This window comes from Enoplosus armatus, chromosome 11 (genome assembly GCF_043641665.1).
Source record: "Enoplosus armatus isolate fEnoArm2 chromosome 11, fEnoArm2.hap1, whole genome shotgun sequence".
Lineage (NCBI taxonomy): Eukaryota > Metazoa > Chordata > Actinopteri > Centrarchiformes > Enoplosidae > Enoplosus > Enoplosus armatus.
In genome coordinates this window covers 14808346-14826397 of record NC_092190.1, presented here as the reverse complement: position 1 = coordinate 14826397, position 18052 = coordinate 14808346, and the positions used below count along the sequence as shown (strand labels likewise).

Below are 18052 nucleotides of genomic sequence, written 5' to 3'. Positions count from 1 at the left end.
ATTTGTATATTTGTGTGTATGTCTGCAAGGAGACGTCCCAAGTGTGTGTGTGTTGCATGTGGATCAGCTGTCAGTGTTTGTTCAGTAGCAGTGCTGCAGGAGTGTGTGGAGCAGTCGTGCGTCGGTGCGTGCAGGAGCTATTTTAGGCTCAGCGGTGATGCTGCTGCTGTTTTTTTGATGCAGTACTTCTTCTGTGCCCTCTGAAGGACAAGTTGTGATGTATGTGAAGGTATAGACCAACAGAACCACCTCCTGATGTAGCAGCCAAATGACACTGAGGTATTATAACGCTGGTGGTCAGAGATGGCAGACTTTTCTGGGACACACGTGGATTGCGCACAGCCACAGTTATTTCAGTATGTGCACATTCACTTTCCCTTTCCAGTGTTTCATTTTGCGTTAGTTAACTCTGCTTCTCTCTCTCTTTGTCCACCTCTGACTTTTCTCTCCTCCACTTTGCATCTTCGTCCATCTCTTTATGCACTCGGCTTGGCAGCAGAAGAGCTCTGTGTGTGCCCACCTCTGTCCTCTGCTACTAAGCACATTTATGTAACTGCACTGGATGAGTAGCCGGCAGCCGGGCTTTAGAGGAGAGGAGGAGGGGTGGAGGAGGGGAGAGCTCCATCCATCCATCCATCCATCCATTCTCCACAGAGCATTTAAAATAATGGCTGCATATTCATGTCCATGAGGAGTTTGCCATTTGAATTTGGAGTGTCCGACCTCAGCTGCTTGGGGTACAGCATTTAATATCAAAACATAGATGAAGTGCATGTTGTGTTTTTTCTTTTTAAAGGCAGGCAGGAAGAGTATGAACCCCAGGAGCTAATAGAAGCACTAATGTGTATTGATTTCCTGGCTTTCTGCTGTGGCAGTCTGTCTTTAGGCAGAACACGTAGTACAACACCCACTTCCTCTTGTTAAACTCACATACCCCATTTATTCTTTTTTTCCTCTGTAACTTTGTGGATTTTCATATTGCAGCCATTAAAATGGTGTCAGTCGCAGCCATTCTCCTGCAATATGCGTGTTTGTCTGTTGTGTCACTTTTTTTGTGTCCATCTCTCTCCTCTGCCCTTGTTGTTGGCGGGCCAGGCAGGCCATCCCTATTAAAAGAGCACAAGGGGGATTGTTGTGGCAGCAGCTGCTCTGGTGTGCAGTATTGAGTGTGTGTTTGTCTGTGTCTCTGTGTGTGTGTCCTGCTGTCTCCTGGCCGTGCAGGGCAGACAGGCCCAGTTCACATGGAGCCGGCTCCTCTTGTGTCCTTTGTTGTCGCTCTGGGAGTCTTTCCCATTGGAGCGTGGTCGGTACAGTATCATGCCGCAAGCAGCCACCGACACAGCAGCAGAAAAGCAGTTTGTCTTTCTCCTTTTTGTCCATCTCTCATTCATTTTTCTCTGCTCTCACTCTTTTCTGTTTCCAGCCACAAAATGTTCCTCCTTATCTACCTCATTCAAAACCCTCCATGTCCTTTTTCTGTCTCCCTAATCTGCCTTTTTTCCTCTTCTTTTTTTCTCAGCCATTCTTTCCCTCCGCTGTCTCCCTGGCCCCACCGTCCCTTTCTGTCTGCTTACATTCATCATCTATCCGGATGGATCTGGTTAGTATTCATAAATAGAGCTCTATAGAGCTTTATCGTTAAGCATCGCGGGGAACAAAGACTCTGCTTGACCGAAAAAAGGCCGATGTTGAAGCCCTGTGAGCTTTTCGGACAAGAGTATGCATGATAGTTCCAGATTTTGTAGGAGGCCGTGTGTCCTGGTTGCAGTGCTGGCTGCAGCCTCACTGAGAGGCTGGGAGAATGAAGCTGGAGGGAGAGTGTGTGACGTGTCGATGGCGCACACTCTTTTCTTCAGTTATTTATTTTCTCCAATTCTGGCTGGTACCGGCTGAGGCTATTTGAGGCACAAGTTGTGTGTGTGTGTGTGTGTGTGTGGGGGGGGGGGGTTTCTTCAAGTATGAATTTGGTTTCACAAACTAGGAAACCACATAGTCAGGCATTGATGTTTTGGACTTCAGACGAAGTGTAGCTTTTTTTGTTTTGTTTTTACACACTCTTTCATCCTCTTATCAGTCAACTCTCTCTGGCAGTTTCATTCATCCACCTGACTGCCCTCCCCCTCCTCCTCCTTCATGAGAAATCCAGCCTTCACAACAAACCAGGCGTATTACGGTTGATCCCACCTGGCACTTTCCCTGTGGCTTCAGCAGGAGCAGCTTTGACCTTGTTCCTATTTGCCCCAGCAACACCAGTCAAACCCCGAGCAGGCAGGCAGGTAGGTAGGTGGGCAAGGATTATTGTCCTGTGGCCTGCTTTCCCCTCCAGCCACTGCCAGGTATTTAAGTCATCCCAGGTGAGTCACCAGAGGGAATCAGAATATGAAGAAAGAGGGATTATAGGGAAATGTCAGCCATGTCGGGGCAGATGCCTGAGCGCTGTGCCAGAATTTGTTTATTTTCCCCTCCGCTACTGTGCCCGCACCAGCAGATTATTACTTTCACCCACCTTCAGCAGGCTGTCCAATCCCCTCTGACAGGACTCATGGCCGTGGTGGCGATGAAAAAGCTGATTTAAACATCGGCCCACATCCCGACAATCAAATCAGGACTGGGCAGCTCTGCTGGCAGAGTCATATCTCCCGAGGTCTCTGTATTTGATGTTTACATTGCTAAATATGTTATGATTGTGTTTGCCTCAATGACAAGAAAGAAATCTATGAGCAGCATGTTTCCAGATGTCTGTTTTATAACATTGTTGACTCACACGATGAACGACAGCCATGAAAGTCCATAGTCTGTACTGACTAGAGAAACAAGTACAGATACGGAGTTCAGCTGTTCAACTGTGACCCAGAATAACAGACGGTCACATGTTTAGTTCAGACCATAGAGACTCCAGAGCCACTGATGATAAGACACTCTTGTATTTGTCCAGTCTTATACTCTTTTCCTTTATTGGTTACTTGAGGTGCTCAGTGGAGACGAGTACTGCTCTCATCCTCCATTTTTTGCTCTTTTTGATTCCTGAGGAGGTCAGCAGGCATAGAAACGTTCTTGATTCGGCATTTATCTTTTCCTTCCAGCAATGAGCTCTCCAGGATGGGGCGATGAAGCAGACCAGTCTGCTGGATCTGGACAGTATCTGTGAAAAGGTTTGACCCTGGCTCACTGTGCTGCAGCCGTACGTTTCCATATGTCTTAGCTGTCTAATGATATGAAAGCCTGATTTTTTTTTAATAAATCTGCTGGACACATGTTTAGTATCATGTAGCCCGTGGGGCACGTTTGAGGTAAAGAGCTGTAACATGTTCAAAAAAAGGCCACTATATTCTGATAAATGAATAAATGTTGTTATTCTTTAAAACCTGGGGGCTTTTTGGCCTCTCCAAACCTGAGTGCTGGATGAGAGTGACTGCGACTGGTAGCAGAAGGTCAGGATGGATGCTGTGTTGACATGGTAACGTGTGAATGATGAGGTGGGATAGGGGTCTAAATTGGTTCTTTGTTGGTGGCGCAGCTGTCATCTAAAGGGAGTTTCTCCCTATGGGGCCCAGCAGGGCTTCCCTTAATGAGGAGCAGAGTGATGAAGGCACAGATGACGCTGCTGCTGCTGCTGTGTGAGTGTGAATGCAATGTGCACCTCTGTCTATGTTGTCTGTCTCTCTGTTGCTACATTAATGTTGTGGAAGGTCCAGCTGCTTTTGTGAAACAGTTCACAGTCGAAACACAATCTAAACAACCATATTGGCATTTGCTGAGTGGCACAAGAAATACTCCCTTCCCCAGTGGATTGCTGGGAGTAGTGGGATTATTGGATCCTGCCAGACATGCCCTGTGCGTGTGCGTGTGTGTGTGTGTGTGTGCGTGTGTGTGTGTGTGAGCACGTGAGCACATGTGTTCTTTGAACCTGATCCCCCTGCACCACCAGCTGCCATGTACACACACACACTCTCATATAAAGTGTGGTACAGTAATAACACCAGTGAGGTCTTTCTCTGCTAATACTGCTCCACATCTATAAGTGTGTTCGTCTTCTAAAGACGTACTTACCATGATGCATTGTGCTATTGGCCATTGACATTAGGTCGCCTTTAGAGAGGCAAGAAATTAAAGGAAGTGTGTAGAGGATAAATGGAGGGGGAGGGCTGAATAAGGTCTGTATTTGTACAAGCTTGTCTCTAGAGCCCTGTAGAGGGATTAAAGGATCAGCCCCTGATAATTTCTCTCTCTCTCTCTCTCTCTCTCTCTCTTTTTTTTTTTTTTTTTTACCCCCCCCCTTCTTCATTTTATCCATTCTGCTTAGCATCTGCATTGTTTCGTTCACTGAAGCAATATCTACTTTCATACAACCATCAATTTTTTTTGACATCAGAGGAATGGTCAGCGTGTCCTTCGGAAAGTCCTGTAAATAAATGACTGTGTAAATGAAACCCTGGGCCCTTCTTGATGAGGTGCAGACATTATTCATGGGATTCTATGCCCATAGAGATCTTCCATTAGAGATTAATGGGAGAGGTCCGTTTCCTATTCCTGGCGTCAGATATAGATGCATAGATTCGGTCCCGATTCAGCCTTTTAGGAAAGAGGAAAGAGATTGGGCAGAGAGAGTACAAATGGGTGGAAATTATAAGAAGTTGAAAGGCATCAGATTTTCTGTCAGACTGTGCTCTGTAGTCATTATTTAGACAACATAATTGTGCGGTTTTAGCTGGGTTCTAGGGGTTACTGTGCGTGCAGGCTTGTGTCTTCACATGCGTGTTTCTGTCCAGCCGACCACATCCACCCACTGTAGCCCACGTCAGCAGCCCAGCTCTGAGAATCGTCCGTGGGGTGGAATTACAGCATGGGCCTCGACTCGTACAGCTCGATTGTCTCGGCTATGGAAGGGACGGATTTATTGGATACCTGAGAGAGCATTCTCTCCTTCCCCTGCACTCTCAGCAACCTGCTTAGAGACGGGCCTACATTATAGATGAGCTTCTGGCAGCCACTACACTCTCACAGCGCTCAGGTTACCCCCCAGTGGATACACCCAGATGCAGTACATGCATTTGCGCCAACATGTAAGCGGCGTCTGTGTGGACCAAACGGACAAGGATACATACCATGCAACTGTCCACTTTGAGTCCTGTCAGGAACTTTTATTGCCCCCCTCTCTCTTCATTCTAGCCAAAGTATCCAAAAAGGCAAAACGCCTAATAACAAATGCTATAAACGCACACGTTGGGGTCTGGAATTCAGGCTTGATGTCGTAGATTTTGCAGCAAAGTTATCTGCATCAGAGGGATCAAAGGTTTTTTTGTACTTTGACCTATGCCAAGAGGAAGAGCTGTGCATTCATGCCATTGTGCCCCACGGAGAGCAACATAAACAAAGTGTGTTTTCAATTGGACATGTCTCCCCTTCAGGAAACTTCCACGTAACACAGCTCACTGCTCTGCCACTCTGTCTCCTCCCTCCTGGACTTTGATCTCCTGTTCCTGACTCTGCACACTGTACAGCCTCTCACTATCTCCCTCGCTCTCCAGTTTCTGCTGCCCCCTCAAACTTGATTGGCGGCAGTAGCAGTGAGGGAACGTCTAAGTTGATTCACTGCTTTGTGCCGCTTTTTTTTTTTTTTACCAAGACTGTGGATAAATGGCCATCTGTCTCGCTGAAAACACAGTGTATGCTACAATTGAAACAAATTAAAATCCCCCATGTGTAGGATTTGAACATTTCTGACTTTGGCAATGATGGTGTTGAAAAGTGGCAGACAGCATTGCACACCAATACACCCCCACACACTCACATCAACAAAATAGTCCCCAACAAATGCACTGTTAAGCACTGTTTGCTTAGAATATACAGTGCCCAGATGTTTTAGGAAGTTATATATATATATATATATATATTTGTGACATTTTTTAAAGATATTTACAGACTGATGCATAGTTTTGTTATTTTATTTAGGATAAATACAGAATAATGATAACTTAATTACTCTGAATATTCATACATTTTCCGTGTTGTGTTACTCAGTTGTTAACTTCTGCATGTGTTTTTTCCTCTATTGTTCAAACACTGCAATGAGACATTTTACTACATTACTGAAAGCATGGGCATTGGGATCAGTATGCATGACAAAATGACTTTCAACAGCCTCTCACAGTCTTTACCAGCAACTGTTGTTGGGACCACTTCTTATCACATGACCTAAGTTCCACGCTTGGGTCACATGATGACACCTGAGGTAGTTTAATTTGCTGATGAAGACTGTGAGTTGCTATTAATAGCTCATAAAAAGGTAGTAGGTGGACCTTGAGTTGAGATTAATTTGTCACACACCGTCTTATTCTTGTTTATCCTTGTTTGTTCTTTAAGCTGTTAGACTCTCTGCTGCTGTACGTACATATTTGCGCTGAGCTCATTTGCCATGTTTGGGGAATCTGCGTTCTTTTTCCCTCAGGCTTTTGTAGGCAGTGGTGACAACCAGGTTTGGGCAACATGACTTTTACATGTACTTTAAGATGATTTGAATGCATTAGAGATTTTGCCATACCCCCTTTAATATCTCTGGATTTATTTGGGCATTACATCGGTAAAACTTGCAAATCAAAGAACAGATCTAATTAATTGCAATATTAGATTTTTATATTATATCATATTGTGATATATAATTATATATACTGTTATGGAGGGTTTCACCCATTTCACCTACTCCTGTGGTGGCTATGGCCGGCCCCTCTGGTTAAGCAGTGAGAATGGGCTGTGTGTGCCAGATGTTTTGCTCTCAGCAGTCCTAATAGACAGCAAGACTTTTAATCCCTGCTATACTGTTACTGCTTCACAGGGAACATAGTACAGCCCCGGTTGTGTGTGTGCATGTGATTGGTTTAGTTCAACTGTTTCCCAGAATTTTCCCAGAATTGCATTATTTTATCTCCTCTGCAATGTCTTTCATTCAGCAACTCTGTCTGTTATGCACGGATTTAAAGCCTGTCTGATATTTCTGACCTCCTCCGCCCTGCAGTGTTTGCACTCCATAGTTAAAAATAATCATCATTAATGTAAGCTCTCTCAATCCCAAATCTATGAGAGGAAATGAGAGGATTGCATTTCTCTTTGTGGAAGTAATAGAGCCCCATGGCAACAGTTATAATTGTGTTTATGTTGTGTCAGAGGTGTGCACAATCATCCAAATGGATTTAACTCAGCTTTTTATTTTAATCTGCATTTCATTTTCCATGTACTTTATTATTTCAGCTAACCTGTCTCTCTTTCTTGTTCTGCATCTGTCTCCCTGTTCTGCAGGTGATTTTCAGCATTCAGACAAACCAGTGTGTTAGGACGCGCCCCACTCATCATCACTGGGAAGCCCATGCACATGCACGACACCATGGGTAGCTCCCCCGAGGTGCTCTCGTGGACCTCCTGCCCCAGCCTGCTGGTGGGAAAGCTGAAGGAGGAGCTCAAACTCACTGTGGTTGGCGATGCCATGAAGAAATCAAACTCGCCCAACTCCCAACCTCAGCCTCCTCAGGCCCCTCCGTCCAACTTACCTCCTCAGATTATCACAGATCTGGCCCCGCCGACGCACCTGCCCGTTCCCCTGCAGACGCTGCAGCCACCCGGCCAGGACGAGGACTCTATGCTGGGGGGTATAACTCCCCCAAACACAGCCTTGAGTGTGGACTCGACACGAAGCGAGGGTGGCCACTTTGATAACAGCGTGCTCCAGCTGCGGGAGCAAGACCACGAGGAAGCCGGATCGCCGGCCTCCTGTGAGCACGGCTGTGGCAGTGGAATGGAGGAGCAGATGGGAGAAGGAGACTGTCCTATGGACCACAGTGGAGAGGGGCAGCAGAACCACCCCCATCACCCTGATGACATCAAGCTGCACTTCCACAGAGCGGGGCCTGGTTCGGGGGGCTTCTTGGAGGGGCTTTTCGGCTGTCTTCGGCCTGTCTGGAACATCATAGGGAAGACATACTCAACAGAATACAAGCTACAACAGCAAGGTTAGTTCTGGGTTTTATCTACCTGCCTGGCATCAACTTAGGGAACTAAATGCTCTGTGTTTAATTCAGATATCCCTGTCTCTTTAAGAAAAAAAGATTCCCTTCCCGTTTCTCCCAGTGTAGTCTGAAACTGTAATTGAATAGCCACCCCTAGCTTCACCATATTGTTGTTGTGGGTGAAGCTGTACAGCTGTCAGTTTTAATTGAGGTCATGGTTAAGGTAGACTCACCTTGCTGCAGGGCTGCCTGCGCAAGCTGAACACAGAGGCTCCAGGATACGAGTCGAGGTCAGACAGAACTGGGCTGGGCCTTGTGGTTGGTCAGCTAATGTCCAAATGTAGTGGGCTGGAGGTTTCAGCACCACAGCTTCTCCTCTGAGCTGGTTTCAAAACCACATAACGAGGAAGGAACAGCATATGACTCACTGTTTGAATATCTGAGACACTTATAGCAGTTGAGCACAGGGCTTTTGGTTTTATTTTTACTTAGTATGGAAAAGAAATATGATATCTAGTGTTTACCATGTTGTGTGTGTGTGTGTGTTTTAGTAGAGTGCCACAAATTTGTACCTCTGTGATGCTACGTTCCCATAAGGATGGTTATAGGACACTTAAACTATATTATATTTATTTTGTTTTGTGATAGTGTTGTGTTTTTTCACTTTTTAAAGGAATATTTCGACATTTTCACTTTTCATTTTCATTTCCTTGAGTCCTGGTGTCACCATGAGGTTGCCAGACAACCAACGGAGACTGGACCCAGCCAAGAAATAGTACATCACATAACCCCCATAAAATAGCAAATTGTTGTTTTTGTACAAATTAAAGAAACAAAATATAACCCGTTGACTAGTGAGCTTTAGAGGTGCTGGTAGGTGGATTTTGTTATCTTTGGACAGAGCCAGGCTAGCTGCAGTTTCCCCCTATTTCCAATCTGTGCTAAGCTAAGCTAACCAGCTGTTTGCTGTAGCTTCATATTTACAGTACAGACAACAGAGTGGTATCAAGAAATCAGATAACCTTATTCCCCCAAAATATCGAACTATTCCTTTTTAAGAGCACAAAGAGTGTTAGACGAATAGACAAAAATGATGCTAAAGATCAAAATTACATACATATAGACTTCAAAAAATAACAATATATAGCTTTTATTTTGACAAAATATAATCTATTGTTTCCAGACATGTGGGAGGTTCCATTTGAGGAGATTTCAGAGTTGCAGTGGCTGGGCAGCGGTGCACAAGGAGCCGTCTTCTTGGGCAAGTTCCGCTCTGAAGAGGTGGCCATCAAGAAGGTGCGCGAGCAGAAGGAGACGGATATTAAACACCTGCGGAAACTCAAGCATCCAAACATCATCAGCTTCAAGTAAGTCTGCAATCACTTGACCTTGCATGTTGCCTGATGCAAGGCTTCAGCTGGTGTCAAAATGTGCATCGTCGACAGGTATCGTCAGGATCTGTCACCATAAATATAAATGTGTTTCCCGTGCTTTGTTCAACTTAGGGGTGTGTGCACCCAGGCACCTTGTTACTGCATCATAATGGAGTACTGTGCCCAGGGCCAGCTGTATGAGGTGTTGAGGGCGGGGAGGAAAGTGACCCCCAGGATGCTGGTGGACTGGGCCTCAGGCATCGCCAGCGGCATGAACTACCTACACCTGCACAAAATCATCCACAGAGATCTCAAGTCTCCCAAGTGAGTTTCCTTGTCTCCTGGTATTATAAGATGAGAGACTTCCTTCAATTTGAATTTTGTAACTTTTTAATTCTACTACTATGAAAAAAACATTTATAATTTGATTTGTTGAGTTACAATATAAATACAGTTAAATTAAGTGAAAATGCTCCCTTCTGATCTACAGGAATGTACAGTATGTTTTCTTGTTTTGCCACTTATACAGCAGCTGATCTGTAAAGCTCAGGAAAACAGCTCAGCAGCCTTGTTTAAGATTTCTTAGCCCACAGCAGCAACAACAATTCATCCTTTCAGCTGTGAACTCAGATGCAATTCTCAGAATTAATAAAAGCTAGTCGCCTTAATGTAAGAGTAAGACACAGTGTCCTATCTCATCCTGCTCATCCTGCCTCATCCTCTGCACACTGTGTAGCCCTGTTTCTATAATCAGTATCATCATGCTGCAGCAGTGCCAAACACTATATTAGTCAGCAGAATGATAGCAGGCTGAATGTGCTGGAAAGGTCAGTCTCATTTTGCTAATGGGGTGATTCAGATGCAGAAATGTGCTCCTGCAACAGCTGAGTCTTTTAGGCTTGAAGACTGAAATGTTACAAAAGGGGTTCATATCCCTTTAAAAGCAGCGGAATGTCACAGGAAAAACTTGGCATCCATCTGAATGGTTTAACCCAGGTCATCTGACCTGGATTAATGTCGGTCTGACACTGCTCGGCTTTGATATGAAAGGGTGAACATGAGTATTTATAATAACTCTAGAATTACCATACAGTTATATAGATATAGTCTTTTCTGCTCCTCTTAATCAAACAGTCTGACCTTGCTAACAGTCTGTGTGTTTTTTCCGTTTATGTCTGTTTTAGTGTTTTGGTGACCCACAACGACACTGTGAAAATCTCAGACTTTGGAACGTCCAAAGAGCTCAGTGACAAAAGTACAAAGATGTCATTTGCGGGTACAGTGGCCTGGATGGCCCCAGAAGTGATAAGAAATGAGCCTGTGTCTGAAAAAGTAGACATCTGGTAAGTACTGAAATGACAAGTATATTATTTTAAAAGATATAGTACATAAAAGGACATAAAAGTGCAGGTAAAAGTCTAATATTCTGTTGATGTTGCTGTAGCGAGACCTGACTCTCTTTACTTGTTTGTTGCAGGTCATTTGGAGTTGTGCTGTGGGAACTTCTGACCGGAGAGATTCCCTACAAAGATGTGGACTCCTCTGCCATCATTTGGGGTGTTGGCAGCAACAGTCTCCACCTTCCTGTGCCCTCCACCTGCCCGGATGGCTTCAAAATCCTCATGAAACAAACATGGTGAATGCACTGGGTTTAGTAAAGATAAATACTAACAATGCACCATACAGGATTGCCCAAGAGTAAAAAAAAAAAGAGCATTCTTACCATTCTTATTTAATCACATCTCCTCTCCCCGTTTTTTGCTGATTCCAGGCAAGGCAAGCCAAGGAATAGACCTTCGTTTCGCCAGATTCTCCTGCACCTCGACATTGCCTCTGCTGATGTCCTAGGAGCTCCCCAGGAGACGTACTTCAAGTCTCAGGTTTGTACTTTTACTGCAAAACACAATAATCTTCACTTTTTATGAGTCACAGGATTCTATACACTTCTTTTCTTAAGATAAGTTTGAGGGTAGCGCTCAAGCCCAGGACAGTGTTTACTTTTTCGAGATGGTATTTTTCTCTTAGGCACAGTGCTGAGTTTAAATCATCTCATGGCGTTTGTGTCTGTGAGTGGATTGTCAGCATTTTTGTCTGTGTCCATCCATGTTACAGTCAGAATGGAGGGATGAAGTGAAGAAACACTTTGAGAAGATCAAAAGTGAAGGCACCTGTATCCACAGGCTGGACGAAGAGCTGATCCGACGCAGGCGGGATGAACTCAGGTGTGTAAGAAAAGAAAGCGAGAGCAATTTTTGTACGGGAAAAGAAAGCAATACTAAACATGTTGCCCGTTGATGGCATGGATTCTTTCTGTCTGTAAAAGGTAAACAAATGCTGTAATGCCTCCATTTGGCCAATCTGTACTGATGTATAATTCCCTTAAAATGCAATTTTGCATGATGTTGTTTTAAAAGCAGAAGTTGTTGGAAGTAAACATTTGTCTGCATTCCCTGTACACGTTCAGGCATGCTCTGGACATCCGGGAGCACTATGAGAGGAAACTGGAGAGAGCCAACAACCTCTACATGGAGCTCAGTGCCATCATGCTGCAGCTGGAGGTCCGAGAGAAGGAACTAATGAAGTATGTAAATATCACAGTATTCATCAGCTTTACTTCTGTCCTGCTCCTTTCTTCATTATCAGGACTTACTGGTTGTCAGTATGCCACTATTTCCTTTTTCACAAAGGCATTTCCAGTAACATTTGAAATTATTACAATGGCCTGGCACGACAACTGACAGTATATTCAGCTAGTCATTGTTTTGGGTCAGTTTGTATTCACAAGAACAATAGGGCATTTTTTGAGTGACAACACAAACAATTTCCGCTTTCATGGGAATTTATTTATTTTGACTCAAATAAAAAATTGTTCTTTGTTGTTGTTCCTCCCTTGATTTGTTGCCAGTTCCTTGACCTGTTTCTTCACTCGTCAGAATTTCCTTCCTCTGCTGAATAGCTGTGTACGTTGTCATGGGTCTTTCCAAAAAACTACTGTTGACATTGCAAGATAACCTAAATTGATTTTAAAGACATGTAAATAGATACAGATACAGATAAATAGATGCAACAATTTACTTGTCTTGTAAAATCATATCAGTCCAGAGTTTGGTGTAAAAAAAGTACTAATCTCTGTAGAACTGAATGTGAATGCTGTTTACCAACATAACTCCAAACTAATTCTGCCATCCTTACAGGAGAGAGCAGGCAGTGGAGAAGAAATATCCTGGGACCTACAAGCGCCACCTGGTCAGACCCATCGTCCGGTCCAACGCTGTAGAGAAGCTCATCAAGAAGAAAGGAAGCATTTCCCACAAACCTGGGATGCCCCCAACTAAAAGGTCTGAAGCTTAGCAAGTTGAACATGTAATTGTAAAAGAAAAGACGATAATTCCCTGTTTCAGCTGCTATACATCCATTAGCATTAGGGTCATCTAGATGGGATTTACATTCATTTAGATGAGTATCTACTGTACATGTTCTGGTAAAGCCATAAGTGTCATTAGAAGACACTGGACATACAGAGTTGGGCATATATAATATTAATATTATGTTAATGTTGCCGAATGCATTTCTTTCAGGCCAGACTTGCTTCGTTCTGATGGTATCCCCAGCATCGACCCTCTCCCCTCCCCTTCTCCACTATCAGCCAGCCCGAAGGTCTCCACGCCTCCTGGCAAAGCCCGGTACCGAAGCAAGCCACGCCACCGTCGCGCCAACAGTAAAGGAAGTCACAGCGAGTTCCCTGGGCTGCTGAAGCCTCTTACTGGGGCACCAGAAGACACTCAGTCTCTGCAGGAGCAGCAGTTCCTCCATCACCACCACCACCACCTACCAATTGAGGGGCCCTTACTCCCCTTGAAGGGCCGTGAGGAGGCCGTCGTCAACTGTGCCAACAACCTGCGCTACTTCGGCCCTGCCGCAGCCCTCCGTAGCCCTCAGACAGACCACCTGCAGCGCCGTGTTTCTGGCTCCAGCCCTGACCTCATATCCACTGCCGTGGATGCAGACACACGACAGCGGACTTCATCCACCGGCTCCAACCCCGTCCCGGGTGCTGGTGCTGTGTCTTTGTGTCCCTGCTGCCAGGCTCATCCCTTTCCCGGCTGCCTACACTGTCAGGAGACCCCTCTTGCATCAAACCATCCAGAGTTGCCCCACTACTCACTGCTCAACACCCAGGAAGGCACCCCGTCTTCTTTAGGGGCTCCCAGTAAAGATCCAGCCTTGGATGGAGAGTCCACAAAGAAGACTGAGCCACAGGAACAAGAGGCATCCCAACACACTCACACCCTGCCCACTGCACTGCCCCGCACTCTCAGACCTCTCAGGAAGGTGAGCGCAGCTGGTAGCCTCACATCAGTGAGTCTGTAGTATGTGTTTGTGATGTAATAAAGGATTAACTGCTGTAATTGTCTCTCTTACAGGGTGGCGATGAGTCATCTGAAGAGGAAGAGGGGGAGGTCGATAGTGAAGTGGAGTTTCCAAGGAGACAGAGGTAAAATACAGTTGGTCATTTACAGACCATTCACCACATCATAACCAAAATAATCATTTGTAATATTGGCATGTCCCAAATATAGTGAACCAGGTTATTCTTCCTCTGCGTCCTCACAGACCTCATCGCTGTATGAGCAGCTTCCAGTCCTACTCCACCTTCAGCTCAGAGAACCTGTCGGTGTCTGACGGAGAGGAGGGAAACACCAGTGACCACTCCCACAGCGGGCCACTGGAGAGGCTGAGCGCCAGTCAGGAGGAGCACCTGGATGAGCTGCTGTCGCACACACCAGACATCCCCATCGACATCTCCACCCAGTCAGACGGCCTCTCTGACAAGGAGTGCGCGGTCCGCAGGGTGAAGACCCAGATCTCACTGGGAAAACTGTGCTCCGACGAACACAGCTACGAGGTCAGTACTGTGGATATGCGAGGTTCCGTCATGTTAGGTCTGTATTTTTAGTCATGCTAGCGGTGTGGCTCTAGGGATTTCAATGTTTGTCTGCCGGTCTGTCCACTACTTTGGTCCAAACTGAAATATCTCAACAACATCAACAACTATTGGATGGATTGCAAATGTGGTACAGGTTTCATCCCAGAGGATGAATCCTACTGATTTTGGTGATCCCCTGACTTTTAGTAGATTAAATACAATTAACAAACAAAGCGTTCACATATCAGTCATGCTCAATATGTTGGGCAATATATATATATATATATATATATATATATATATATATATATATATATATATATATATATATATATCAATATATATTTTCCATCCCAAAAATCCATGATCAGATGATAAAATCAATGTTGTAAAGCACTTGCCTGATTCTGTTCTTCTTTCTCTCTCCTCCCAGAATCCGCTACAGTTTGGGGACTCAGACTGTGACACGTCAGAAGCAGAGTGCTCCGATGCCACCATTAGAAACAACAAAGTCGGGGCTCCTTCTTCGTGGTGAATCCCGCCCCAGGGCTCGGTTCTGTTTTTGCCTGGAGGCCATCGTGTTCCACTCTGCCCTGCAGAAAATACAGCAATAAGAGGACGACGTTGTAAACAAAACTCCCTATAGCAAAGCCCCATGCAATCTCTCCCAGAACCCCCTCCACCCCTAACCTTCCCTTCATAAAACCCAGTCTCCCTCATCTCTAGCACAGCATCCAGTCAACCCATGGCAGGGATTCCCTTTTGAATGATAATGTACAGTAGACAGTGTAACATTCATAATTTATTTTTGTCTGAGTTTTGAAGGATAATTCAGGACCTCTGTATGCCCTCTGATCCAAACAGAGAAAAAAATGACTTTTTGAAACTGAGCATGGGCTGTGTGTTGGGGAGAGACTGGACGAAGATGCAGATGCAGATGATGATGATGATGATGATGATGATGATGATGATGATGATGAGAAGTAGGATGTGTTGAAGTGCTGATGTCTCAGAGGCTGAGGACTAGCAGTGTGGAGTTACATCACTGCGATTGTTGGTCTCTCAGGTGACTGACAGACTAGGAGTGTCACTGATTTTGCTACAGTTGCTCTCAGCATCTTCCTGTTTTAGTCCGAAATCCTCGACCAACAAGGACTCCCTCTTACTGAAGTAAGACCAACCTGCTTTATCATGAGTTTACAGTGCAGAGCCCCAGTACCCACTTCCATCCTGTCCCCACCAATGGTGAGTGGGGAACAGGGAGCTCATGAAAACAGTGTGAACACCAGCATGAACAACCGGACTCCCTCCCTCCTTCCCTCCCTAGAACCACCACACACACACACACATTTAGTCATCAGGATCCCCGCTGAACTGTCCTAGCATGCCTGTGCAGCTTGCAAAATGCAATAGCTGCCAGAAGACTGCATGAAGTGGACAAGCTAGCAGAGCAACAGAGACGAAGAGTCAGCTGACAGCTAAGGAAAATATAAAACAACAACAACAACAAAAAAGTGACTCTTCCTCTGTGACCCAGCTCGTCCTTCTCCAAGACACGCCAACGTCATTGTCATCATCAATCAGATGTCATGACCAGAGTTGTTAAGGGAGTTATCAGTGTGTGTGTGTGTGTGTGTGTGTGTGTGTGTGTGTGTGTGTGTGTGTGTGTGTGTGTGTGTGTGTGTGTGTGTGTGTGTGTGTGTGTGTGTGTGTGTGTGTGTGTGTGTGTGTGTGTGTGTGCGAACACAAAGCCCTTTCCTCTCCATTAAACATTACAGTTTCAAGTCTCATCTCAGGATTGTTCGAGGAGAAACTGGACTGGACCAATTATTGTATGTAGGAACATTCTTTGAGTGGCGCATATAATGGACCATGCAGGAATATAAAAAAAAAGATCTTATGGATAGCCTTGATGTTCAACCCTTTATTGCTGTAACAGACTTTAATGTTATGTAGAGATCTAAGAGCGTTTTAGTTGCAATCCGGGTGCAGTATCCCATTTCTTGAAATCACTAGGTGCAGCCCACGTACCATTTTCTAGCAGGGTAAATTTATACTGTCTAATAAGCAATGTCCAAAAAAAATGCTAATTGTTTTCCTGTGCTGTGGTGAATAGAAACAGCAATAACGTAGGTTGGCGCTCAGGTGAGAAATAAGTTGCTTGCTCAGGATCCGAGGCGTCTAGCTGGCTAGACACAACACACTGACTGGTGGCTAGAGGAGAGCAGCAAGTGTCAAACGGCTTATAATAGATGCTATATTTTTTAAATTTTTCCCATTTTTATGAACTCGCCTTCCTGGGGTTTGGTGCTCAGGTTCTATTGTGCCGACTGAGAGCAGGAGCAATATATCAGCAGCCACTAGATGGCAACAGTTACAATGACTTACTTTTCCTTGTGTTATGTAAATGTCCTGGCACCATTCCTCATTTTTACCCAAAGTAATTTATCTGATGTTTCCCTTGACCATCCAAATCCTAGAATCCCAGCAATATGACGTTTTTTTTTGTCTTGTTGTCTTTGAAAAGGGATACTGCATCTGTGAGAGCTTTATTTTTGTCCCTGTTAAGAGTGTTTGTCATCCACCTTAATGACTTTTTTGCGGTTGAAAAAAATAGCCAGCCAGGGTTGAATTTAACGATAATGATGTCAAGATGTCAGCTCAAGTGTACGCAGACGGCTGAGATTCTAAATTAGGAATATAAGCCAGAGACCAGGCCACAGAGCAATGAAGCTGCTCTTGGTTTTCAACAACCTCATCTCAGTGTTAGTTACTCCTGTGTATATATAAACATCTGTAAATGTAATGTAACCTGTTTCTGTCCTCTCTCTTTAACGTGTATCGCACAGCTCCGACAGAGCCTCGAGCCTCTGTTGCTGACGACCAGCCGACTGGTTGAAAATGAGCAGGAAATTCTTAAAACTGTATTACATCAGTATTGAACACTGCAGGAGGGTGTGAGTCATAAGAACAGAGTAGCACAAGGTGAATCTAAAACTGTACTGATGGATAAATTACCTTCTTTTTTTTTTTTTTTTGCTTGAAAGCTTTGGAAAGGCTTACACCTGGTACTGAAAGCAGCTGCTGCCTTTCCTCAAGCCTCCTTCAACCTTTTTCACTCTTGTTTACGTGTGTGTGAAATAACCTAGTGTATCATAATGACTCGGTAATGATCAAGCTGTTAATAACATCTTTCTGGCATATATCCTGTGAAGTATGATTGATTGTTGTAAAGTTTTAATTTAATTTTGATTCTTCTTTTTTTTTTTCTTTGTAGCTGGCCTACATGATTATTGAATTAATTTATTATGAATGTTATGAATATTTTCTTTTTAATTTCAGGCAGCTTTAGAAATGTCATGACCTATGATTTCTCCTGAAAAGTATTATTTAAAGGAAGCACAATGAATTGGTATGGGAGAAGAACAGTATTTGTATGGTAGAGCATTGTCATATCACAGGCATCGACTATTGTTTCTGTCATTGTGACCCTGCAGGGGACCATTCATCATTTAGGTTATCGTTGCAGATGAAGTATTGATTTAGCAGACTTTACATCAGTAATTAGCAACATCAAGTGTTCCTGAAGCATTTTTATCTCGACATGGGCTATAAGGCATCACTTCTAGTACAACCAAAAGCCAGTCAGCGGACGGTCACAGCAGGGTAAATGAGACGTTAAGTACTGAAGGCATGTGCGATGCCGATTTCTGTACTTGCAGAGATCCCTTTCCTCTCATTTTTAATCAAAATAC

At 44.5% G+C, this 18052-nt stretch overlaps 1 protein-coding gene across 1 annotated transcript; it reads left to right on the top strand.

Annotated features, from left to right (window-relative positions):
- The first annotated feature begins 7360 nt into the window (after positions 1-7360).
- On the top strand, positions 7361-14832 carry map3k13 (mitogen-activated protein kinase kinase kinase 13). The gene is made up of 13 exons (XM_070914627.1): positions 7361-8000; positions 9181-9364; positions 9503-9694; positions 10555-10713; positions 10848-11006; positions 11142-11250; positions 11483-11592; positions 11835-11951; positions 12565-12708; positions 12949-13702; positions 13795-13865; positions 13985-14276; positions 14731-14832. The coding sequence occupies exons 1-13, from the start codon at positions 7361-7363 to the stop codon at positions 14830-14832; spliced, it is 3033 nt and encodes a 1010-aa protein (XP_070770728.1).
- The last annotated feature ends 3220 nt before the right edge of the window (positions 14833-18052 follow it).

Bases quoted from the DNA above. Each gene is read 5' to 3' on its own strand.
- map3k13 (XM_070914627.1), top strand. From the start codon at position 7,361: ATGCACATGCACGACACCATGGGTAGCTCCCCCGAGGTGCTCTCGTGG. The intron at 13,703-13,794 runs GTGAGCGCAGCT...TCTCTCTTACAG, and splicing joins CTCTCAGACCTCTCAGGAAG to GGTGGCGATGAGTCATCTGA. The intron at 14,277-14,730 runs GTCAGTACTGTG...CTCTCCTCCCAG, and splicing joins CCGACGAACACAGCTACGAG to AATCCGCTACAGTTTGGGGA.